This window comes from Rhodamnia argentea, chromosome 4 (assembly GCF_020921035.1).
Source record: "Rhodamnia argentea isolate NSW1041297 chromosome 4, ASM2092103v1, whole genome shotgun sequence".
NCBI classification, from domain to species: domain Eukaryota; kingdom Viridiplantae; phylum Streptophyta; class Magnoliopsida; order Myrtales; family Myrtaceae; genus Rhodamnia; species Rhodamnia argentea.
Window position 1 is genome coordinate 31,001,309 of NC_063153.1, and position 24,108 is coordinate 31,025,416.

Below are 24,108 nucleotides of genomic sequence, written 5' to 3' on the forward strand. Positions count from 1 at the left end.
GGAATCGTTTTTCTTGAACAATCGAGGCAAATAGATTTCTAGTCCTTATATTAGATTATCTATGATTTTGCTATTGTGAGCATTGTTTGATGTTCTATCTTGGTTGAAATAACTTCAATATGAATTGATTTTGAAATTCTAAGGTATTATTCTATGATTATCTAGGATTCTAGTTGGATTTTGAAATGATATCCCTTATATATTCTGATTTAATTCTGAAACGATATCATTTGTATAGCTTGGATTCTCTTGTGGTAATTTTGTTTGTAATCCCGTGATTCTATAGCTAGATTAGTTGTTTGGCCTAGAAATCCTACTTGCGGAGGAGCTTCGGTTTACTCCCATTGATTAACCATTTTTCATATGAGCAAGCCGGTGAGGATGAAAGACGGTGATGATATTTCCTCAGGTGCTAGAGCCATGGATGATGATTTTGAAAATCTGGAGTAGATTACCATCTGTTATACTCATTCCATGTGAATATTGTAAATAAGTGAAGTGATCTTGTAAGGAAGAGTAGTTGATGTAGTTGAATAAACGAGATATAAATAAAAGTGTGTAAGTCAAGTCGTTGAATGATCTTGTTGTTTAAGATGTGCATTGTCCGGTTAGTGACACATATTAAGGCCATACTCTTTAATAGGTGTGCCTGCAATTGGATGTTGTGTATTCCATGCATTTATGTCCATATGGCTGCCCCGCTTGATTTTCTATTTTTGAGTTTCTGTATGCGCCAAATACTCTGAAAGATTAATTAAAGAAGAGAGCAAGTTTGGTAAGCCTTAGCCTTTAGGTGGGGCGGTATGGGATGCTACATTTCGAATTTGGTATCGGAGCGATTTATGGAGTGATAAGGTGCGCTAGTAGATGAAAGGTGTGGTAGGCACGCACGCGTTTAAAACTACAAGTGCATGTGATTATGATTGTCGGGGATTAATAGTAGCTTATGATACATAGGACTATGTTGATCACTACTTAAATTTGAGGATTATTATGGCTATTGTAGATATAGCGGGGTGATCAACGAGTGGAATTAGACGGTAAGTTTTAATGGCAATGATTTACCTTTAAGCTTGAAAGGGTGTAGTTTGATGGATAGTCCTGGATATGAACTTGCGATGAGGCATTGTCATTTGTGGATTATAGGACTGGATTGTGAATTTGTGAACGGAGTTTAGATATTGATCTCGAGTGATATGAAATATGGTCGATATAGATGTGATCAAGTGATATAAATTGAATTTAAGCTATGGATCTTTGATATGAGATGATTACTCGATGGTTATAGTTGAGTCTAAGTTGTGAATCTATGACCCACTTGATCTAAATTTGTAAATATCATGCATAGCACCGACTTGTTGCATCCAAATTATTGTGTTATAATAAAATGTGCGAAAACTAATCAGAATCTTGCTAATTAAGTCAATGCAAAAAATCCGGAAAAATAACAAGTAATGATAAATGACACTAGAGATTGCGTGGTTCGGTTCGAATATCGATACCTATATTCACGAGGAGAGCTAGTAAGAACAATACACTATAATCGAAGAATCAGAATTACAATCGCTCAATACGCTAGAGTTTCCGGCATCTAGATTATACCAAATTCCAAAGTGTTTATAGATAAAACAATTCAATTGGATATAATAAAAAAAACTCACGTACAAATCGTGTAATTGCACTTCTTTCGTACGGCCGAAAATAACAACACCGCAGTTCGTCCTTCTTCGGTTTTTTTTTTTCTTTTCCTTTGTAGCGCGGGACTATGCACGAAGGAAACCCACGATTTCTTTCTTTGTTGTGGGGCTCTTGTCTCAGTTAGGGAACAGAGCCACAAAAGTTTTCTCTCTTTCCTTTTGTACGGCTAGTGCAGGCTCACAAAAAGACAAAAGGCAAACCCTTTCTTCTTTTTTCTTTTTCTTCTCTTTGGGCCCCACGCGCTTTCTTCTTTCCTCCTTTTTGAACGGCCAAACCAAATCTTCTCTTTTCTTTGCAGTAAAGAAAAAGACATCCAATTTGGTCACCCTAGATAATTATGAAAAACGCCATCGTATCAAAAGGAAAAAATAGTCACCAGCAAGAGACTGATAAATATCGAGTTTCGTAATGGGTTCAAACTCGAGACATGATTTGACATATTGAATTTTGAAAACATGCATGCATGAGGATATCATTGTTTTTATATCGAAATTGATGAACCATCAGTTTGGTACGGGACGAGCTACATGGGATACTAAAAAATCGGGAGACATGATATGGGACGTGTTGAACGGGACTTTCTTTGTAAGTGTATGACTTGAGAATGAACTGTAGCAATCTGATTTGTGTCAAGTTACTCAAGGAGTGTTCATCGGGGCGGAGATAAGACTTGTGCAAGGTGCGGTTACCCGGCGCCTTCTTGGCATAGATGGCGATGAGGGTAGGAATGAACTAAGGTATTCATTGCAAGAGTGAGTCTAGGTATTGTGGTAGGCCTAATATCGTTCTTGATTCTACAACGAAATGATTTAAAAAATCTCAATTGAATTATGCCATCTAAAGCGTTTTCAGATTTCGGAATGATCTCGATTTTGGATCGAAACGATTTCGAATTTGAATTGTTTTATGCTTATGAAATGAAATGATTTTCGAAAGTTAAGTTGCATCATTTTTGATATTTGAAATGGATTTTGAAGTTTTGAAAGCAAATCAATTGAAACAACATGGCATTGCATCTCGGATAATTAAAAGGAAATATGATGAATGAGTTGAGATCCCATTGGCAAGAAATGCCCGAAATGCCTCGTGGTGGATTGGTAAAAATCTATTGTGATACCTTCGAGGATAATTCCGGAGAAGATCTTGGCTGTGTGAGGGATGTCTTGTTTGTATTTGCTTGTATTGATGTATACGGCAGAGGTACATAGTGCGTTATGGAATGCCTAGAGGATAATTCCTAGAGATCCGGGGATGGCATCGGACTTGGCCTAGTGAGATGGGTGTGAAAATATTTTTAGATAGTAACTAACGGAACCGCAGGCTTGTCATATGAAATCGGCATTCCGATTGGCAGAGGTATATTGTGTCTTGAGTAATGACGATCAATCTACTTGATGCTATTGGATGTTGATGAATCCATTGTGACGCCATTTGAATTGGCAAGTTATGAGAACGACATTGAGAAGTATATTTGAAATATGTGAATAAGTGGTACTATAATGTTGTCGGATAGATGAGAAACCTACTAAGGTCGATGATGACTCTATATATAGGTTAAGATTGTGAAATGTGGCAATTGTGGCCTCATTACGTAGCCACATAGTTTAGTAAGAAGAAATTCACCATAAGAATCTTCCTTTTTTAGGAAGGAGTAAGATTGAAATTTCAAGAATGAAATTTCCTAAGGTGGAAAGGATTGTGATTACCCGAAAATCCTCACCTGTTTAAGAGTGGATTAGCATTTAATGAATTCGAATTATTGGATAAGCTTTAAGGGATTTTTATCCGGACTCAAGGTTATTTTTGAGAAATTATTATTGGCTCGATACTATTTTTAGGGACACTACGTGCTTGATTTAGGCCCCATTGGATCTAATATGTGCGAAATTGGGACAATCGGAGGCGGGAAAGGACATAGAGCCGCACGTTTACCCCTAGAGGGCCACGTGTAGAGGAACATGTAGCAGCCACTTGTCACCACCACATGACACGCGGCGGACACGTGTCGTGCGCACGTGACACGTTTCACCTCTTAGCTTAGGCGTCCGAAGCCGACTTGTCCCAAGCCGACTCGTCCTAAGCCGACCCGTCTTTAGCTGCTTCTCCTATATAAACCTCTAGTGTCAATTTATTCATCATACAATCATCAAAGTGTCGTCACTATGCTTCTGTATATCCTCTAAGTTGCCCAACCGTTGCCGACCGCCGTCTATCCACCTCGGTGCTGTTCGACCACCGCGCGCCCTCGTCCTGATTCGGGCAGCCTTTGGTTGATCGCCGTCTATAAGCGAGTCCATCCATCATCGTGGTTTCTGAATCGTTTTTCTCGAATAATTGAGGCAAGTAGATTTCTAGTCCTTGTTACTAGACTATCTATGATTTAGCTATTGTGAGTATTGTTTACCATTTTATCTTGGTTGAAATAACTTCAATATGGATTGATTATGAAATTATGAGGTCTCATCCTATGATTATCTAGGATTCTCGGTTGGATTCGAAATGATATCCTTTGTATAGCTTGGATTCTCTTGTGATAATTCTGTTTCCAATCCCGTGATTCTATAGCAGGATTAGTTGTTCGGCCTATAAATCCTACTTGCGGAGGAGCTTCGGCTTACTCCCGTTGATTAATCATTTTTCGGATGAGCAAGCTAGTGAGGATGAAAGACAGTGGTGATATGTTCTTGGGTATTGGAGCCGTGGATGATGATTTTGAAAATCGAGAGTAGATTACCACATGTTATGCTCATTCCTTGTGAATATTGTAAATAAGTGAAGTGATCTTATAAGGAAGAGTAGTTAATGTAGTTGAATTAACGATATACAAATAAAAGTGTGTAAGTCAAGTTGTCGAATGATCTTGTCGTTTAAGATGTGCATTGTCTAGTTAGTGACACCTATTAAGGCCATACCCTTTAATAGGCATGCCTGCCAATGGATGTTGTGTATTCCATGCATTTGTACCCGTGTGACCGTCTCGCTTGACTTTCTATTTTAGAGTTTTTGTATGCGCCAAATACTCTGAAAGATTAATTAAAGAAGAGAGCGAGTTTGGTAAGCCATAGCCTTTAGATGTGGCGGTATGGGACGCCACAAAATATATTTAAAATAATTAGTTGTTAGTAAACTTTCAAATCGAATTTTATTTTTTTCTAAAGTTCGGAAGCCCACATGGACTTAATCACTTAAAAAAAAAAAAAATAAGACTTCGTTCTTCTTTTGTAATTCTTAAAAGTGATTTTTTTTCCAAAGTCAACTCTTTTTTTTATTCTTGTTTTTGCTTCAAAGTCGTCTCGGGAACACAATCAGAATCAGAATCATTTACGTTACCAAACATATTTCTCATCCTTTTTTGTTCCGGGGGAAGAAAATTAGAGAATTAGAGTCGTTACCAAACGGCCCTTAGAATGCTTCTCTGATTTTCTTTTTATTTTTTGGACTTTAAAAAAAATTTCTTTTATTTACTGAAAAAAGAAAAAAAAATGTTCGTGTAACAATTTATTACTAAATTAAAATTTATAGAGTCGTAAAAAAAAATGTGACTTCAACTATGTCAATTTTTTTGTGCAGTTAAAATTCATGAATTCTAATTAGCTTGTGACATTGGACCCCTGATTTATGCATGCATGGAAACTAGTTCAGGAATTAAATAGAGGGGCATTTAAAAAAAAAAGGGACCGGTTTTGAGGTGTGGGACTGCTCCTGAACTTGAGCCGCATCGGGGCAAGTCAAATCTCGCTTTGTAACTTCTTAGCTTCACCTTGCGAACGTAGAGTTGCAAGTGCCTTTTTAGCAAAAACTCCGAATCGCATGATAGGGCAAGCCCGATCTCGCTTAGTAAAATCCTGCTTTCGCCATCCTTAAAAGGATCGAGCGTTCTTTTGGATCCGGCATGCTGGCTGCCAAGCTCCGATGGCTCGAGACTATCCTTGATCGTTCCTCGAGCGATTGATCCACATTTGGCGCGCGATTTATCGATCCTTTAGGCCTAAAACATAATTTCCAAAAAGAAAAAAGAAAAAAGAAAAAGAAAAAGAAAAAGGAAAAGAAAATAATGGGCCTGGTGCACCTTTCTAACAACTTGAAGCCCGTAAATCTTCTATGGGGTGAGCATTAAAGCCCAACAAAGGCCAGAGCAGCCGGACGAACCGCCCCGGCGCAGTTCAGGATTTGGGCGGAGTTGCCGCTGCAAGCGTCGCCATTTTCGAACATCGAAGGCTTCGAGAGGCTTGTTCGTTCTTCGTGCTGTCGCGTCTCAACTGGGTTGGAATGAACTCGGTAATCTTCCTTCCCAGAATGCCACGATTTGCTTTTTCGATCGATCTCCATGGGCCGCCTTGCTCTCGCTGGAAAGGTATTTGCATGTTTAGTTTCTTGAATGACGATGGCTCCGATCGCCCTGAGAAGCCTTGGACATGAAACTGGGGGAATGTACATTTGTTTCCACGCCTCTTGTTCTCCTTTGGATGAACCCAGTAGCTTGTTAGATTGTCGGATTGAGCTGCGAAAGATGCGAGTGGGTCGCTGTTTTCGCTGTTTTTTCCCCCTTGACTTAGTGCATGGAATCTGTGTTTGGTCGTGTCCGAGGCTCACTAGTTTGGTTAATTGATGTTTGCATGTAACCATTTGATGTTGTGTCGTTTCTAAGTGCCCTTCCTGTGGGGCAATGTCGTGTATGTACTTATTTGGTTAATGTTTCGATATCGTTTTGTCAATTAGCCCGGTAAAGTTTGTTGATCTGTGGAGCCCTCGGAAGGAAAGAAGTCGAGCATGTGATGAAGCAGGAGATGGGTTCGGGATCCCGGCGCACGCGATCTCAGGCAGCTCCCGACTGGAGCGCCGGCGATTTGCTAATACTCGTGAATGAGATTGCGGCTGTCGAAGGGGATTGCTTGAACGCGCTCTCTTCTTACCAGAAATGGGAAATAATCTCCGAAAACTGCACTGCACTGGATGTAGACAGGACTGCGAATCAGTGCCGCAGGAAATGGGAATCCCTACTTGCTGACTACCGAAGGATTAAGCAGCACGAGTCACGGTCCGGCATCAATTCATATTGGTCTCTGGGACATGATAGAAGAAATGGTTTTGGCCTTCCCGAGACTTTTGATAGGGAATTGTTTGAAGTCATCAATAATATTCTTATGGTCCAGGAAGATAGAGCAGATACAGAGCCAGACAGCGATTCAGAAGCAGAAGGTGGCACGCCTGAAGCCGTTGCTTCCAAATCTGGTATTCTTGTCTTTGCTTTTTATGTTTCTATAAGAAGTAACATCGAGATCTTTTCCTGTTAATTTGGTTGGAGTAGAATCTCTTTATTTTTAGTCCAGAAGACAGCTGATGGGTGCACACAAACTATTTTCTCTTGGTGGTATTTTCCTGTTAATTTGGTTGGAGTAGAATCTCTTTATTTTTAGTCCAGAAGACAGTTGATGGGTGCACATAAACTAGTTTCTCTTGGTGGTACTTTCCTGTTTATTTGGTTGGAGTAGGATCCTTTCTGTTCAAGATTTTGGTCAATGATGGACATTCGCCATGAAGTTCAATTTACTAAGTTGTACCTCTGGAGATGCTGTGCTACCATCTTTGCTAATTCATGTGTGGTCTTGTTTAGTAGCTGATATAGTACGGTATAGTAAATCAGTTGATTCTCTATTGTTTACATATTTTTAGGGTCGTTATTTATCTCTATTTCATTGAGTCTAGACCATCCCAAGTGGGAAGCGTTGATGTGCTCCACATTCCACAAACTTGCGAGAGGACTCTGTGTCTATGCACATATAAGGTCGTCTATATGGGGGCTTTTAATCTTGGTCAATTGATCATATTTTTATTATGCAACGTCTTAGCAAAGTAATGAACTTAACTTGATTTTGTCACAGTTAGGTATTAATAGTTTATAAGAATTAGAATGAAATGTTTCCTTAGAAACACATTTTGAAATGTTTTCCTCAAGAAACACATTTAAAAGGCTTTAAATGGGTTTTGAAATGGGCTGACTGTTTTCAAACATGCTTGAGATTTCACATACGTGCATGATGCTAACTATCTTCACAGTGAAATTGGTGGAGATTCCGGCTGGTCGGTCCACTTACCTTATTCAGCCTGTTATTATGGAAAAAGTAGCGTGGAAAGAATAATTTGCATATACCAGTTTGTAGGGCCAGACACCTCATTCGGCCTAAGATTTTGGAAATAGCATTAGCTGAAGAATGAATTATACCAACTATTAAGTTTTTAATAATCCCTTGCTAACTTAAGCTTCCTTTCTCCGGGTTTGGACTAATGGGTTATGCCTCTTGTCTAACCTGATTGTTTCTATACTACACATCAAGCATCAATAATTGCAATATGGGGTAAAATGAAACTGCCATTTAGCACCTGTTATTATTTTAATTTAACTTGATGTTCTGGAATTTTACTTCTAGAACATGTAACTGAACAATAATTTGTCTCCACAGTTTTTTTGCTGGTTCATTTGACAAAACAATATTTTTACGGAGTTTAAGTGATACTATCGAGTGTATATCATTTGATATCATATTGCCTTCTTGTCTACTAACTAGTGCTAATGCATATTCATTTTTTATGGGCGATAATAGATGTTGAACGTATTCCTGAGACCATTTTATATGATTCGTCAAAATTATGAGCCAACTTAAGTTTTGTTTGCACTCTACACGAGCATTTATGAACTAGGTAATATGGTTGGTAGATAGATTGAAACTTCTAAGCATATGTGTACAACATTACATCTGTGAGTTATTGTAATTAATTTGATGCGTGTCATGGTGGACAGAGAGTACTCCTAAAATAAGCCCAAGCCTAAGCCCAAGCCCAAGCCCAAGCGACCTCGTATAGCCGTACTGATGAATTTCAGTCAAATTAAGTATTCTGATGGATATAATATGATATGTCCAAATTTGTGGTGTATACCATTTACTCCATGGATGTGCTCCAGTGGTCTTGTGTATGTGCTTTGCTAGATGTACGCCCAAGTGTCCCACTGCTTTTACACTGTTAGATTTAATCGTTGGATGTGTGACCTTATACGAGTCTTATGATGTGTCAGCATAATACAAATGAGAGTTACAATGTCTCATTTACTATATTGATTGGTTCAAGAGATTTTGTGCATCTTTGCTATTATATCCATTCGAACTTTTCTGTTATGTCTAAGTGCATCTCAACTAGATTCACAATTACACAGATGTGTCTCACTTTTTCAAATTTCTAGGATAACTAAAGTATGTTGACGAGTTCTAATGCAGTCTATTGCGGTCTATCTGAAGATATGATGTTTCATATGCAATACATGGATGAGCTTGAGTGGTGTAGCGATTCTACACTAGCTAAGATTGAGTGATTTAAGATTAAAAAATTGTTTGATAGAACATCTCATGTACTCTATGGATTAGCTCAAGAAGTCAAATGTACACATATATTAGAAGTTGCGAGCTTATCCGAATTTTGACGAGTCCAATGAAACTAATTGAAATTTATGGTGGTTTGATGTAGATTTTAGAAAGCTTAACAGACTTGGTGAATCTCTAGCACTGGATTATTAATTAAACAAATTTTGATGACGCATGCAGTGTAATTTGTCTAAGTTCATAGGTCTTATGTCCTCTATGGACGAGCACAAGAGACCTCATGTGTCTAGACTGCTCAATTTATCTGTCAATTTAAGTAACAAAATGGATGTAATGCAATTTATCTAGACATATGTATAAATGGTGCTGTTTACTCAATAGATTTGGTAAGATGAATAATTAACGTCCACCAGTCAATTTATGTGCTTATATAAGTTTTTATGGGGGGCGTTCTTTGATCTATCTACATTTGTAGCAAGTACTTATGTTATATGGCTGATTTAAGAAACCTTGTTGTATTTGCGTCTTTTTTTTTATGAGTTAGTTGGGCTTTTACGATGGGTCCAATATAATTGACCACAACTTGTGGACAAACTGTCTTTGGTATATAAGGAAGAGCACATGTGTATTTTCCTTTTACGAGCTTATTGTTATTTCTTTTTCTTTATCAAAGTCAACATTGATAGGTTGAGTGCAAAACCACAATATACATGAAAAGATAACTCTTAAATGAGTTTATATATTATATTAGAAATCGAAGGTCAAAGCATGTCGAAGAAGTAAACAAGGACAGTTGAGCATGGGAGCTGTGCCATGTGTCAACGCATGGGATGGTTACCTTAACTTTACTACTATTATGAGATTATAACATTATGAGAGAGTAAGTTATGGTTCTTTTTAGGTCAAAGCTTTTTCTTTTAGCACATCTATCTGACAGTGCTGGTTAGATCATGATATGAAATGGCTTGACTGAATATAGAAAGTCAAGTTAGTCGTACAAAGTCCCTCTGTGCGGTTCATATGGATTACATTAATTGAAATAATTGATTTCAGTAAAATGACAACCTAACTGAAAGCTAAGTATATCTTGAATATGGTTTTGTGTGTTAGAGACAATAGCAGTAACTTATACAGGCTTAACTTATACTCGAGCCAACCCTAATTTCTGAAATGGCAGATCCGGAAATAGCTAACTCTAGTTTTAGAATTGTGTTGGAATCCAGAGGTGGATGGCTGCACCATAGTTAGCAGTAGTGCTTGGCTGAGATAGACAGTAAAATGAAATAAGATGAAACAAAGTGATTATGCTTTGCTTGATAAATATATATATGCTCGTCCTTGCACAGGCTACGTAGACTCATGATAAGTGTTGTTTCAAGGAGACAGTTTATGATTATACCAGTGCTTCGTAAAATCCAAGTATAGCGGACACATCAGTATTCTTGGATTCGTATTTACTTTTTTTTTTTTGTGGTCGAAGGATTCATATTTACTTCTCTCTGCTGAATATTGTCATTTCCTGCCATAGAATGTGGTCTACCTTTTCCATGTCTGGTTTTGTATGAAAGATGGTTCTATAATTGTTTCTTTTTGGCCAGAGCTCATTCCATAATTGTTGAAGAGAGAAATAATTACCTTACGAGGCTCACGTTTCTCCTGGACTATGCACTGAATAAAAACTTCTCTGACGTCATATTCGTTTAAGATGTCATGACCTTACCTGTCAATTACGATGTTAAATTCTGTCAAGATGATGGATGTGGGGCGAAAGAAATGTTGCTGTGGTCAGAAAAAAATGCCAGTTAAATTATTATTCACGAAATTGATCATGAAAATTTCTTTTCTGTGACCTGAAAAACACTTCTGACCATGCTGTTGCCACCAAACAAAGAAGTCAAGCTACACATTTTAAGTGAAGCTACTGTCACGCTTGTTTGTGAGGTTTAAGGTTATTGATGAATTTCCAGTCGCTGTGTTATTACAGGTTTGGCTATGCTGCTGCTGTTTACTATTAGTTTTGCCACAGTGATAATCTGTTATATTGCCTGTAACATTCCTTACAAAAAGATTTTGTATGATCTTTATGGTGATGACACTGCCAGAAATTGTTTAGTCATCTTTCTTTGATTCTTCTGTTTTCTGGTATGTGCATCGAGTCTGAAACTTAATGTTTGTAGAGTGTTGAAGCATCTATGCTCCTATTCTGTTGTTTTGTAATAGTGACAATTCATATCCTTGATTTGGGGCCAACAGGTTCTAAAAGGAAAAGAAAGAAGTCTGGACACATCATTGTGCAAGGACTCCCCACAACGAGCCCATTAAAGGATGAAAGTACGAGATTCGGTGTCCCGAAGAAGCGTGGTGAGAGTACCTCAGGTGTGTGCATGGTTGTCTGTAAATTTAAGAAGTTTGTACCGTGTCAAAGCCTCTGTGCTGTTTAATTTGTTTCCTTTTGAGTCATGTTGGGTCTGTGTTATGATGATTCATTTCTTTAATTTGGTATCATCAGGGTCCAAGAGGATTAGCAAGAGGAGCAAGAGGAGCAAGAGAACCAAGACAAGAAAGAAGTCTATGTCTCCGAAAATTGTTGTGCAAGGACTGCCCACGACGAGCCCGTTAAAGAATAACACTATGGCGCTGCAAATTACGAGCCCATCGAAGGATAACACTATGGAACTCGACGTCCCAGGGAAGTGCAGTGACAATATATTGGAAAAAAGGCCTCAAATGTGGTGTGCGGATGCTGACGTGCCGCATGTGGAGAACCGTGAGGAAAAGAAGCTCGAGGAAAGCTGCTTCGACGATGTGGGGAAAACAAGCGAAGACGAGCAGGAGCAGGCGATGGCCTTGACGTTGCGAGAAAATGCGGAGCTGATCCAACGAATCGTGGACGAGAGTCCGGCCCCGGATCCGGGTTGTGGATATGTAGATGTAAAGAGCGACGAGAACTGCAAAACCGAGTTCATTAGAGGGCAAGGCGATAAGCTAATTGCTTGTCTTGGAACCATCATGGACACCCTTAGCCAGCTGTGTAACGTAGTTCAAGTCAAAGAACGTGACTAGTTATTACATGCTAGTAAATGTAGTTTGGGACAGTGCATTTAGATGCTTGACATGGTAAAATAATTTGGATGCCAGAATCTTGACGCCTAGTACATCATTTCTTTTCTTAAATCCGACAGGACAAGATTCTTTATAGACGGAGAAAATATTGCGTGGGCAGGTTGCTCCACGTCACAATGGTGCTGGCCCAATCATTAATCGCCACGTGTGATGGACGGTCCCACTTTCTTCGGTTCTCTCTCTAGTACGCTCTCTCTCCCCTCGCTTCTGTCTCCGTTTTTGACACTCTTTTACTTGTTGACACCTAAATTTTGACTAATCTATTTTTTGCATAAAAATTAGAATTAATTTTATTTCTAAATAAAAATCATTTTATATATTTATTTTTAGCGTACATTGCATTGGCATATAATTGGACAAGCAGAACATTTGAGCTTAATTTAACGGGCGTTTGGACTAGACATAGGGTGAAAAATGCATCAAGAAGATTTGGGCTTAAAAAAAATATTTTCTCAGGGATCGTATTGCAAATACTTAGAATCTCAAGGACTAAATTGTAAATATTTAGAACCTCAGGGACTGTATTGCAAATATCAAGAGAAAGGGATATGGAGAAGGGAAGATGGAGAAGGGAAGATGATGAAGAGGAGATAGAGAAGAGAAGATGGAGAAAGGAAGGTGGTGAAGGAAAGATGATGAAGAGGAGATGAAGAAGGGAAGATGATGAAGAGGAGATAGAGAAAAGAGGATGAGGAAATTTGGCTATAAAAGAGGGAGAGTTCTTGAGAATTGAGGAGGAGGCTTTTGGAGAGAATTAGGAGAGTTTTGGTGATAGAGAATTTAGAGAGCTCTTGAGAGGAGTTTCAGAGAGAAAATTTGAAGAGAGTTTTGAGAAAGTATGAGAGTTTTGAAACCCGGTGCTACCATTGTTAATTTCTACATTGATCAACACAAGCCACAAGTTCATCCCCATCATTCAAGCTCACCGCAGCAAAAGAAAGCTAAATGATTTCCTAATTTCCTCTAAGTTCGAATACAAATTAGCCCGGATTTTCTACACCGATTTCTTTACGTTTTATGTTAAATAACGGTTGCAAATCAACGATGAGACATCAATGGTACAAGAATAGAAGGAAAGCAAACACGGAGAGAAGACCAACGCTTAGATTGCATCCGTCCTAATGATTAATTTGCCAAAGCAATTTCCTCCACTAAAGCTAAGTCCTCTTACTTTCTCTAGCTTGGTTCAAATCAATCGCACTCATTTTAGTCTTTTCTTAATTTGCAGAGCCTCATGGAATTATAGCAAGATGAGAAAGAAGCATGAAGAAGAGATAGGACCAAGAGACTTCTCTATCTAACAAGCCACCGAACCGGTCCAATGGTCAAGATAAGCCCAGAGTATAAGTTTGGTGCAAGAGCTCAAACCGGAGAGTAATCTTAAACCTATTTAATCTCAATTTCCTGTAATTTCTTTATTTTGAAAATACACAAAAACTAAAAAAAAGTCATAAGAAGAAAAACCTAAAAAACTGCACTTTTGAATTTCAAATAGAATCCATCAAAATTGCCAAATCAGATATTTTTCATAAAAATGGTACGGAAAGGGCGTTAGAGTAATCTAGCGTAACCAAATCCCCGGACTCAAAATTTCTGGTTTGTAGAAAAAAAATAGTTTTTTCCTTCTATTTTATTTAGGTTTCTAATCGACCAACCGAAAATGATTAGTAGCGACTTTAAATTCAAATTACATTGCATGTTAATTATTCAAACCTTAAATTGCGATTTGGTATGGACTTGGGAGAGTCCGAGTTAGGTTAGTTAAATAATTAACCCGATAATCCATTAGCTTGGAATTTAACTGTTCATTTTTTAGGTCGCGACATTACTCTCTTTCCCTTCTCTTACTTAATTCAAAGGTGTCTCTCTCCGTTCTAACCACGCCCCCACAACTCTCCGATTTGTGGTCCGTCCTTTCTGATAGAATGAGTCTAAAATTCATATTTTAATTCATATTCAATAGTGTGAATTATAAATGGATTGTATTTAATTTTAAAAATAACTTTGAGTGAGTTATAAATTGATTATTTAATAGATTAATTGATCTTAGATGAATTTTAAATGGGTTACATGACTATTTTAACTTAGCCATAAACAAATTTATTTTATTTTATTTTTTAATTTTCTGATGCTTCATGATTATTGATTTGATTTGATTTTTTTTCTTTTATGAAATCGGGCGAGGGTCACCGGCCACCGGGCTATAGTAATGAATTCTTTAATAATTTTTATTTAGTATTTTGTTTTTTTTTTCATTTGTTTCTTTTGTTTTTCCTTATTCCTCCGCCGCAACCGATCGACTACGGCCACAGGGGAGCTCAAGCCTCGTTGGGGTCCGGCCGTTTGCCAATGTCGGCCTGTCATCAATCGCCATCGATAGCCGAATGTCGGCTAGTTGTCGTCCGATCACTATTGGTCGGCTGGTCATCGTTGGTTGTCAGTTGCTGCCATGTGGGCTAGTTGTCGGCGTATCGCCAAATGCCACCGATCGGCTAATGGAGGAGGATGAAGAAATTCCAGCAATATCCTAACGAAATGAAAAATAAAAAAAATGAAAAAAATGTAAATTTAAAACAAATATGTTTTTTCATTCAAATTGGAATAAATATGAAAGTATTTTATCAATATGAATCGGATCGAGTATGAGTCATTAGATTATATTGCACAGAAATGAGTGAAAACGGTTTAAATAAGTCAATATAGATAGGACTATTTTCAATCCAACACAAATCCGACCTGGTCCCCTGTTTGACCCACTCATATAACAGGTCTAGCTTTCCATAACTTGTTGGAGATGAAATTGTCACTACTTCGTCTTCTTCCTTCATCTTCTTCCGCCATGTCCGCTTCTTGGATGCCAGCAACAGACCCGGCATTTTCTCCATATGTCTCGCGGTGTTTTCCCCGTCTCTCGGCGGCTATGCCGTCGCGCTTGCCTCGTGGTTCTCATCTCTTTCCTCTCAGGGTCACGCGGCCGATCCAGGCCAGCGAGTAGGACTTTCCCGCGAAGCCTAGCTCGTCGACCGGGCGCCGATTCCCAGCGGCTTCCACGCCCCCAACTCCCAGTATCCCCCACACGCCACGGCTATTGGTACTCTGCAATCGTCTTCACCACAGATTGCGCAGGCTTTTACCAGCCATCAGCCCGTGTCTCGAGCTTCCGCAATATTTTCTCCTTGCTCTGTCCTCTAGCGCCTCCGTTGTGGGTCTCATCCACCAAGAGGAAATCGTTTACCATAGCTCGACCTACCTCTGTTACGGTCAAATCCCCGACCTCAATGAAAGCTTGCAAACCGCCGTGGGAAATAGATCACAATAGTCCTAAACTTACAATGCTGGTGTCAATTCGGGGGACAATTAAATCTATTGTAATTATGTCAATTCAATAATAAACTTTTTTCTTTTTCAATTGAGTCTTAAATGTTTTGCATTTGTGCTAGTTCAGTTCATTTGGCTGGCCAATGTGTGGATAATTTTTTTTAAAATAATTTTTAATATTTTAAAATTTTTAATTATTTTTAATTTAATTTTATTCTTTTCTTTCTCTTTAATTATTTTCCCATCTTCTTTCTTCAGCTAGTCGCCGGCCTCGGCGACAGGCTAGAGGTGGGGCCGGAGGCACGGCCTCTCCTAGTGACGGCGAGGGTCGTCGGCCTCGCCTCTAGTAATTGGCTGGAGGAAGAAGATGGGAAAAAAGCGGCAAAGAAAATAAAAAATTAAAAAAGAGAAAATAATTAAAATTTTAAAAATATTATTAAAAATTATCCATGCCCATGCCGGCCAATCAAATGGACTGAATTGGCATAATTGCAAAAGGTATAGAACTCAATTGGTAAAAAAAAAATTTAGAACTGAATTGACACAATTGAGATATGTTTAAGACTTTTTTGGTAATTCCTTTTAATTTGGTAAATTTAGTCTTAAACATTTCAACGATAAACCAATGTATTCTGCCGGGTGTCATACATACACAACGTGCATAGACGTGGACATATTTGCAATTTTTAATAAAATTTTCTGAATTTTTATCATTTTCTTTGCTTTTATGTTTTGTTCTTTTTGTTCATTGTGGCTAGCGAGGGTCATCGCATTCTCACCTAGGCGAGCCCTCCTTGCATCCGGCGAGGACGGCCATTGCTTAGGCTACAAGGGTTGAGCCCTCATTAGATCCGGGGAGGGCGTCACAACCTTCACCTAGGTCGAGACCTCCCCAAATTTAGCTAGGGCGTCACGGCCCTGGTTCGTGGTCGGTACCCTTTGCTAGCCATCGCCAAGTCTCGATGACCGACAGAGAAAAATAGGAAAAGGAAACAAAACAAAACAAAACAAAAATAAAAAAATCTAAAATAAAGTTTTTCAATCATCTTGTTTCGTTGATCGTGCTACATAGGACAGTCAAGATCTATGTTAGCAATTTTCAATCGAAATTGGCCAAAAACACTACATTAGCAAATCATTAAAAGGTTTAAGATAAAGTTGTCATAGTTGAAATGTTTATGATTCGATTGACATTGAAAATTTTCCCAACAACAACGAGATTACCCGTGAAAGGACGCACGCCAACGAGTCCACAGATCAAGACGGATTTGTGGCCAGCAACCTCATATTGTCGGCTTCGTGGTGTGGTCGGCAATGTCTTGGCAAGGCCTGTGGGAGGCGCGGCGAGGTTGGTGGTGCTTGGGATGGGCTTGCGACTAATGAGGGGAAAAAGACACTAATTCGTACGATCCTCACTTTAGTATCGTAACTTTACTAGCAATTTAAGTGTCACAACTCTAAAACAGCTTTCACTTGAGTGGCTCCGGCAACATATCTCAAACAACGAACTCTAAGGGGGTTTAGCTTTAATAAAAACATATCTGGCAGAAAATTAAGTTCAAAGGGGAAAACCCAAATGACACAATTTTCACTTTTCCGGCACTAAAACGACGCATAGAGGAAAAAATGATTAAGGGTAATAACTAGTTCTCTCTCAATTTCATGCTCTCTCCCTCTACAGTGTAAATTGAAAATGGTAATAATTGAAGTTTTCTCTGCACCCGGCGCATCCATTGACGACACTAACTGTGATTACCCGGTAAAAAAACAACACGAAGTAGTAGAAGAAGAACAACGATCTCCTCAGGAAGAAATCAAACACATTGTAATTTAGAGCATTTAAATGCATCAAAACGCCTAATCATTGTGGAAACCTAAGAAAGCTGTCTGGCTCATGATTATCGAAAAAGACTCCGATCTGCTTAATTATATTGAAAATTTATAAGTTGTTCAGTGACCACATTGAACATATTAAAAGTTTAAGAATGACATCGCACAATCGGGTCAAAGTTCGGAGGGCCATATGACACAAAATAAAAATTCTGAGAAGGCATTGCACGTTGGACTAAATTTTAGGAACTATTTATGTTATCAATCTCTAATTTAATTGAGTGGGTGAAAGTCGCTTGAATTAGCACTTAAGACTGCATTAAAATAAAAGGGCCAATGGGTTGATGGGAGATGGAAAGAAGGAAAACACATACATTTACTAAAATCTCCATTGGTATGAAAAATGTGAAGTTTTATAGCGATCATCAGCTTTAACAAGTTTAGAACTATCTAATCTTTCATACGATATTTAATGAAGTAAGGCTTCAAGTCAAACCTGGCTAAACTTCGAAAATCTGAACGAAAGTATCAAGTGTCTTAACAATTTGTATCTCAATTAGATTGGCATTGATGGCTTGGGGCTCTCTACTTGACGGACCAATGCCTAATTCAAATCGCCATCGCTTTGCTCCTAGGCCTCCCGACGCCAAGGGTAGGAGTCCTTTACGTGCCCATCGAAGGATTCACGGGGTCCCTGATCGGCGCAAGCGAGGACGACGTGTATTTTTCGGCGGATTATCGACAAGAGAAAATCTTCTCCGGCGAAGATGGAAGCATCTTCCACCAGGAAATCGGCTGCTACGAATACATGGGACGTCATGACAACGAAGAGTCCAAGCAGCTACGCCATCACTGGCACTCGCAAGCCCATTTACCTCCGCCGTCAAAAAACAAGCCCGGTCGAAAACCTGACGAAATGGTTTCCTCATACGATGCCTTCAGGACGATCAAGAAAGCAACAAAAAATAAAACCCCCACGTTCACTTTGGTTGGTTTTCTAGCAGACCTCCAAAAGAAGACATACAAAAAATTGAGGAATACGTTCTTTCCTCTAAAACTCTCTGTGTTTAACGCATGAAAGTTCGAATAGTGTACAACTATGTGGGGTTTAAAGAAGCACGTGAAGAATTCGCCAAGTGCGAGAATGTTGGGGTGCGGTTCATGTTCCCCATTGATCGAAAAGCCGCATCACTTTTATAGTTTAAGCATATATTTTATTGCTAATTTGAGCTTGTACTCATGAATAGCCACTCTTATATATAATATTTTTCTCTTGTAATTGAGAGTTCTAACAAGAGGTGGAATGAGCTAATTATAGTGGAATCCTCCGCTAAATGTAGCTCTAATTTAAGAGTGAACCAAGATAAAACTTATCTTTCGATTGCTCTTTCTCACCTTTACTCTATATTCGTTCTGATTGTACGCCTAATTCTAATTGATCGAAGCTATGTAACCATAACTTTTCATAAGATAATACATGAAGCAAGGCTTCAAGTCAAACCTGGCTAAACTTATGAAAATTCTGAACTTAAAGTATCAAGTAGCTTAACAAATTACAACCCAATTAGATAAAAGTTTTGATGGCTTGGGGCTCTTCACTCCCCGGACTGCCGAATTCGAATCGCCATCGCGTCGCTCCTAGACCTACTCGACGCCAAGGGTAGGAGTCCTTTATGTGCCCATCGAAGGATCTACCGGTCCCAATCGACGCAAGCGAGGGCGGCTCGTATTTTTTTTATGCGAATTATCGAAAGGAGAAAATCCTCTCCGGCGATGATGGGAGCATCTTCCGCCAGGAAATCGGACGCTACAAACACATGGACCCCTGGTCAACGAAGAGTCCAAACAGCCGCGCCATGACTGGCAATCGCAAAGCTCATTTCACCTCCGCCGTCAAAACCAAGCTCGGTCGAAAACCTGGCGACATGGTTTCCGTACACGTTCCTTCAGGACTATGAAGAAAGCAACAAAACTCCCGCATTCACAGGAATATAACAGCTGCGAAGAAGCGAGCAATAAAAATAGAGGGTTAATGCCACGAAGAACTTCAAACCGATACACCAGTGACAAACTTATTTCAAATTAATTTTCTAAACCACTAAAAACCCTAAAACTGTACACTTGCGATAAATCCACCTTACGTTGATTTTTATTAAATTTTACTGTTAAATTGTCAAGTTAGATAAAACGTGACAGTTGATGGTTATACTGATTTAAGATTTTACCTTACGTTTATCACAAAAGTATTAGTTTGGGATTTTTCGTGATAAAAAAATTAGTTTAAGATAAATTTATTATAAATATATCAGTTTGGAATTTTTCGTTGTATTAATGGGTAAAATAAGACGATACACAAGACATAGATAAAATATGAATAAAATGTGGATTATCAAGACTCGGCCGGCCAAGAACAGCTAAGCTGCTCTCATTGTTGGCAAACAACATCGTCAGTCTCACCCTTCCATTTGTCCCTTCCATCTGCTCTTCACGTCTTTAGCCCTCTCCCCCTTCACCCCTACCTTCTCTTCTCCATCCCTCATCGACGGCCATTCTCTCCCTTCATGACCATGGAGCGCAGGAAACCCCACCAGCTCATGGCCGCGGCCGCCCTTGCACTCCTCGTCCTGGCTGCCCGTGACCTCATCACCTGCAGTGCCGGCGAGACCCAGACCCTGATCAAGTTCAAGGGCTCCCTCTCCAACGCCACCGTGCTGAGCAACTGGGACAGCAACTCCGCCTCCCCGTGCAGCTGGACTGGCGTGTGGTGCCTCAACGGCAGCGTGTGGCAGCTCAAGCTTGACGGGATGGGCCTTGGCGGGATGCTCGACATGGAATCGCTCGCCGAGCTGCCCCTCCTCCGCATCCTGAGCATCAGGGGCAACTGGTTCGAGGGGCCGATGCCGGAGGTGAAGAAGGTGGTGGCGCTCAAGGCGGTGTCAATGTCGAGCAACCGGTTCTCGGGGGAGATCCTGGACGATGGGTTCGAGGGGATGGAGGCGCTGAAGATGGTGTACCTGGACAGGAACAGGTTCACAGGGCCGGTGCCGACGTCGCTGGCGAATCTGCCGAGGCTGGTGAACCTGAGCCTGGAGGGGAACCAGATGGGAGGGAAGATACCGGACTTCCGGCAGATGGAGCTGCGGATGGTGGACTTGGCCCACAACCAGTTCGAAGGGAAGATACCTCCGGGGCTAAGGAAAATGAACTCCTCCTACTTCCAAGGTGATCGTTACTTTTATTAGTTTCTACGACTTCCATGGCATGACACCATCAACTCTTAAGCACCCAATAAAAATCCGTCACGTCATTTAGTAAACTCATTTAGCATATAAATCGTACTATCTCTCGTATTATATAATTTTAATTCATGAGTAAACGGTATAAAATGGGTGACGCCCAAGCAACATCACTGTTGGTTAGGGCATCGGAGATTTTCAGCTCAGGAACTAAAGGTTTCTCGTCTGAATGACACTAATTTTGTGCAAACTATTATGTGTCCGAGTTGCTTGCACAGTTCAAACGTGCATCGTGGGACTTGCAGGGTATTCCATAAGTCTCCGGATAGTCGGATCTCCATCCCGTGACCCTGAATTATCTGAAAGGAAAAATCTTTAGTACTATTAGTGACTGCTCTCGTCTTAACGACAGACAAATATACAAGTTCTAGACTATTAGTGCTACATATAACGATTGCGTAAATTATTGCTTGTCTTCCAAATTGTCACCGGCCGAGCTAAGGCGGCTTAGGGCCCGTATGGTAACACTTCCTGGAAAGTGTTTCTGTTTCGAAAGTGTTCCCCGAACACTTTCGGAACAGAAATGCGTATGATAAAAAAATGTTCCGAAAGTGTTCCGAAGAACACTTTTGAGAAAAAGAACATTTTTGAAGCAAAATTAAGGAACAAAGACAAAAACTTATTTCTTGTTCTTCAGAACACTTTTTGGAAACAACTTGAGGGCGAGATTGTGCAAGCCACCACAGCCCACCATCGTCGGCGAGGAGTTGACGTGGGTGCTACTACCCGTCGTAGGTTGCCGGCCGACCGCCGTCGGTCGCGGGTCGTCGCCCGGCCGCCCGCCGGTCGCTGCCGGCCACAGCTGCTCGCCGCCGGTCGCCGGCTGCCGCCGCCCGCCACCGCAAGCCCCCACCGCCACCCGCCGCCGCCGATCGCGACCGCCGATTGCAAATCCTTCCTTTTGGTGAAAAAAGTGTTTTTTTTTTTTTTACTTGCCAAACGCGTTTCTGTTCTTGAAAATCGTAGCTGGGAACATAAACACAAAAAAATGTTTCTGTTCTAAATATGTTCCTAGGAACAGAAACGTTACCATACGGACCCTTATCCCCCGGCGTAAAGCTACATAATTTTGCTGGGATACTTGTCTAGGTCAATTATGTAAGATCAATTTTCCACAAGTAGTACATGCGATGCACGTCGTTCAACATATACATATGATATTTCATTGACAAAGTCGCCTATTCCCTTAACAAAGCGGCATTTCTTGTGGGGCATATGACAATGACCTCGTGCGACTTGATCAAATTAAGTTTGCATTTTTGACGGACCATTTGAAACTTTATTAGTGTTATATATAGTATGTGCGAGACATCTAACGAAGGACTACTCTTGCGATCAAGCAGGGAACAAACACTTGTGCGGGAAGCCTCTTTCCCCGTGCAAATCGTCGAAGAAAATAATACTCTTCATCGCCATAGGAGTCGCTGCCGCGCTCCTCGCCTTGGCCGTGGTCTGCACGTTCATGTACAGGAAGAAATCGGACATCGACGAGGCCCACCATGTGAAGCCCGAAAGGGGATTCGGGCCCTACGGCGCTGGCCTGAGGGACGCCCAGGTGAACAACCAGCAGCCGCAGATGAGGAAGAGAGGAGGAGATCACCAAGGGAAGCTGGTCTTTGTTAGGAGCGGCCGGGAGCGATTCGACTTACAGGACCTGCTCCGCGCCTCTGCGGAGGTCCTGGGCAGCGGGAGCTTCGGGTCATCGTACAAGGCGGCGTTAATGGGTGGGCCTGCGGTCGTGGTGAGGCGGTTCCGGCAAATGAACAACGCCGGGAAGGAAGGGTTCTATGAGCACATGAGAAGGCTGGGGAGTCTGTCTCACCCTAACTTGCTTCCTCTAGTAGCTTTCTTTTACAGGAAAGAGGAAAAGCTCTTGATCTCGGATTTCGTTGAGAATGGAAGCCTGGCAAGTCATCTTCATGGTATGTACATGGTTGGATTAACTAGAGTTCACCTGTTAATTCTTCTAGGACAAGCAAATTAACTAAATAGACAATATTTACACGACTTTACTATGTATTAAAGCAGAGTACTAGGGTTTTAAACACCTAGCGAGAAACGGTGAAACCAAAGTTATTTCTGTCTTCTTAGTTCTCGACGAGCATCGGATTATCATTACATAGGGCGCTCAAGACAGTTTAATTTCCTCATGTATGAATGTATACGGTCACTAGGAATGGTGATAAATGAGTAATCTCGTTGACCTCTATGTAAATTATGTATTTGATAGTGGTGAACATGTTTTTAGACAATGAAATCTTGACAGCATTTAGTTTTGGTTTTTTCGCAGCGAATCGTAATCCAGGACAACCCGGGCTCGACTGGGCGACCCGTCTGAAGATCATCAGGGGTGTTGCAAAGGGTCTCGAGTACCTCTACAAGGAGCTTCCCGGCCTGTCCTTGCCCCACGGCCACCTCAAGTCGTCCAACGTCCTCCTGGACCGGGACTTCACGCCGCTCCTGACGGACTATGGCCTTGTGCCCGTGATCAACAAGGACCACGCACAGCAGTTCATGGTGGCGTTCAAGTCTCCCGAGTTCACCCACAGCGACCGCATGACCAAGAAGACCGACGTGTGGAGCCTGGGGATACTGATCCTAGAGATCATAACGGGCAAGTTCCCGGCAAACTACCTGAAGCAAGGGAAAGGAGCGAACGCCGACCTGGCGACGTGGGTGAACTCGGTGGTGAGGGAGGAGTGGACGGGCGAGGTGTTCGACAAGGACATGCGAGGGACAAAGAACGGGGAGGGGGAGATGCTGAAGCTGCTGAAGATCGGCATGTGCTGCTGCGAGTGGAACGTGGAGCGGCGGTGGAGCCTGAGGGAGGCCATGGACAGGATTGAGGAGCTGAGGGAGAGGGACAGCGATGAAGAGTACTCTTCTTACGGCAGCGAGGGAGAGCTGTACTCTTCTAGGGCAATGACGGAGGATGCCTTCTCCTTCTCGGTCACCAATTGACCGTTGACTTGCCGTGCTTGACTTCTTCGATCCTCTGTTCCCATGTTGTTGAAGATCTTATATTTTGACTTGAGACAATGTCACGATATTCATAGAAGGGTAATTTTCATAGGTTTACTTTCGAAATTTTACGTGTTTAATCGGAGTGAATTTCTCTAAATTCAGGGGGTTAGAATTTTATTTCACAGTTGAAGAGAACAAATTGACGTAAATTGAACTTCAATGACTGAGATGTATGCTTCATTGCTTCTCTTTATTTTCTTGTTTTTCCTTTCTTTTTTGAGTTTCTGCCGTTGCCTTCTTCTTCTTCTTCTTCTTCTTCGTCCTCAACGGTTTGATGCACAAAGCAGTGCCACTACTCACCGTTGAGATAATAATGCGGAAACGCTAACGGATTTTGCAAATAAATCAATACGAAATCACAAGAGAAATTACGAGCAACAATATAGGACATAAGATATTTACATGGTTCGGTCCAAATGTTGGTACCTATGTCCACGGAGAGAGCC

General features: G+C 40.7%; 2 protein-coding genes across 4 annotated transcripts; both read left to right on the plus strand.

Annotated features, from left to right (window-relative positions):
- The first annotated feature begins 5,823 nt into the window (after positions 1 to 5,823).
- LOC115756150 (trihelix transcription factor ASR3) lies at positions 5,824 to 12,166 on the plus strand. 3 transcript variants are annotated; one of them, XM_048277907.1, is made up of 4 exons: positions 5,824 to 6,052; positions 6,418 to 6,930; positions 11,325 to 11,447; positions 11,581 to 12,166. In XM_048277907.1, the coding sequence occupies exons 2-4, from the start codon at positions 6,474 to 6,476 to the stop codon at positions 12,132 to 12,134; spliced, it is 1,134 nt and encodes a 377-aa protein (XP_048133864.1). In that variant the 5' UTR covers positions 5,824 to 6,052; positions 6,418 to 6,473; the 3' UTR covers positions 12,135 to 12,166. The 3 variants fall into 3 exon arrangements, with proteins under 3 accessions (XP_048133864.1, XP_030551695.2, XP_048133865.1); XM_030695835.2 differs by having other exon boundaries at positions 5,824 to 5,976; XM_048277908.1 differs by having other exon boundaries at positions 5,824 to 5,976; positions 11,325 to 11,421; positions 11,636 to 12,166.
- A 7,743-nt stretch (positions 12,167 to 19,909) lies between these two features.
- Positions 19,910 to 23,673, plus strand: LOC115756143 (probable LRR receptor-like serine/threonine-protein kinase At4g31250). The gene is made up of 3 exons (XM_030695829.2): positions 19,910 to 20,564; positions 21,982 to 22,560; positions 22,929 to 23,673. Exons 1-3 carry the CDS (start codon positions 19,910 to 19,912, stop codon positions 23,597 to 23,599), a joined length of 1,905 nt encoding a protein of 634 aa, XP_030551689.1. The 3' UTR covers positions 23,600 to 23,673.
- The last annotated feature ends 435 nt before the right edge of the window (positions 23,674 to 24,108 follow it).

Coding starts and splice junctions, on each gene's coding strand:
- LOC115756150 (XM_048277907.1), top strand. CDS start 6,474: ATGAAGCAGGAGATGGGTTCGGGATCCCGGCGCACGCGATCTCAGGCA. Junction 6,931..11,324: donor AGCCGTTGCTTCCAAATCTG/GTATTCTTGTCT, acceptor TGGGGCCAACAG/GTTCTAAAAGGAAAAGAAAG. Junction 11,448..11,580: donor GCGTGGTGAGAGTACCTCAG/GTGTGTGCATGG, acceptor TGGTATCATCAG/GGTCCAAGAGGATTAGCAAG.
- LOC115756143 (XM_030695829.2), top strand. CDS start 19,910: ATGGAGCGCAGGAAACCCCACCAGCTCATGGCCGCGGCCGCCCTTGCA. Junction 20,565..21,981: donor GAACTCCTCCTACTTCCAAG/GTGATCGTTACT, acceptor GCGATCAAGCAG/GGAACAAACACTTGTGCGGG. Junction 22,561..22,928: donor CCTGGCAAGTCATCTTCATG/GTATGTACATGG, acceptor GTTTTTTCGCAG/CGAATCGTAATCCAGGACAA.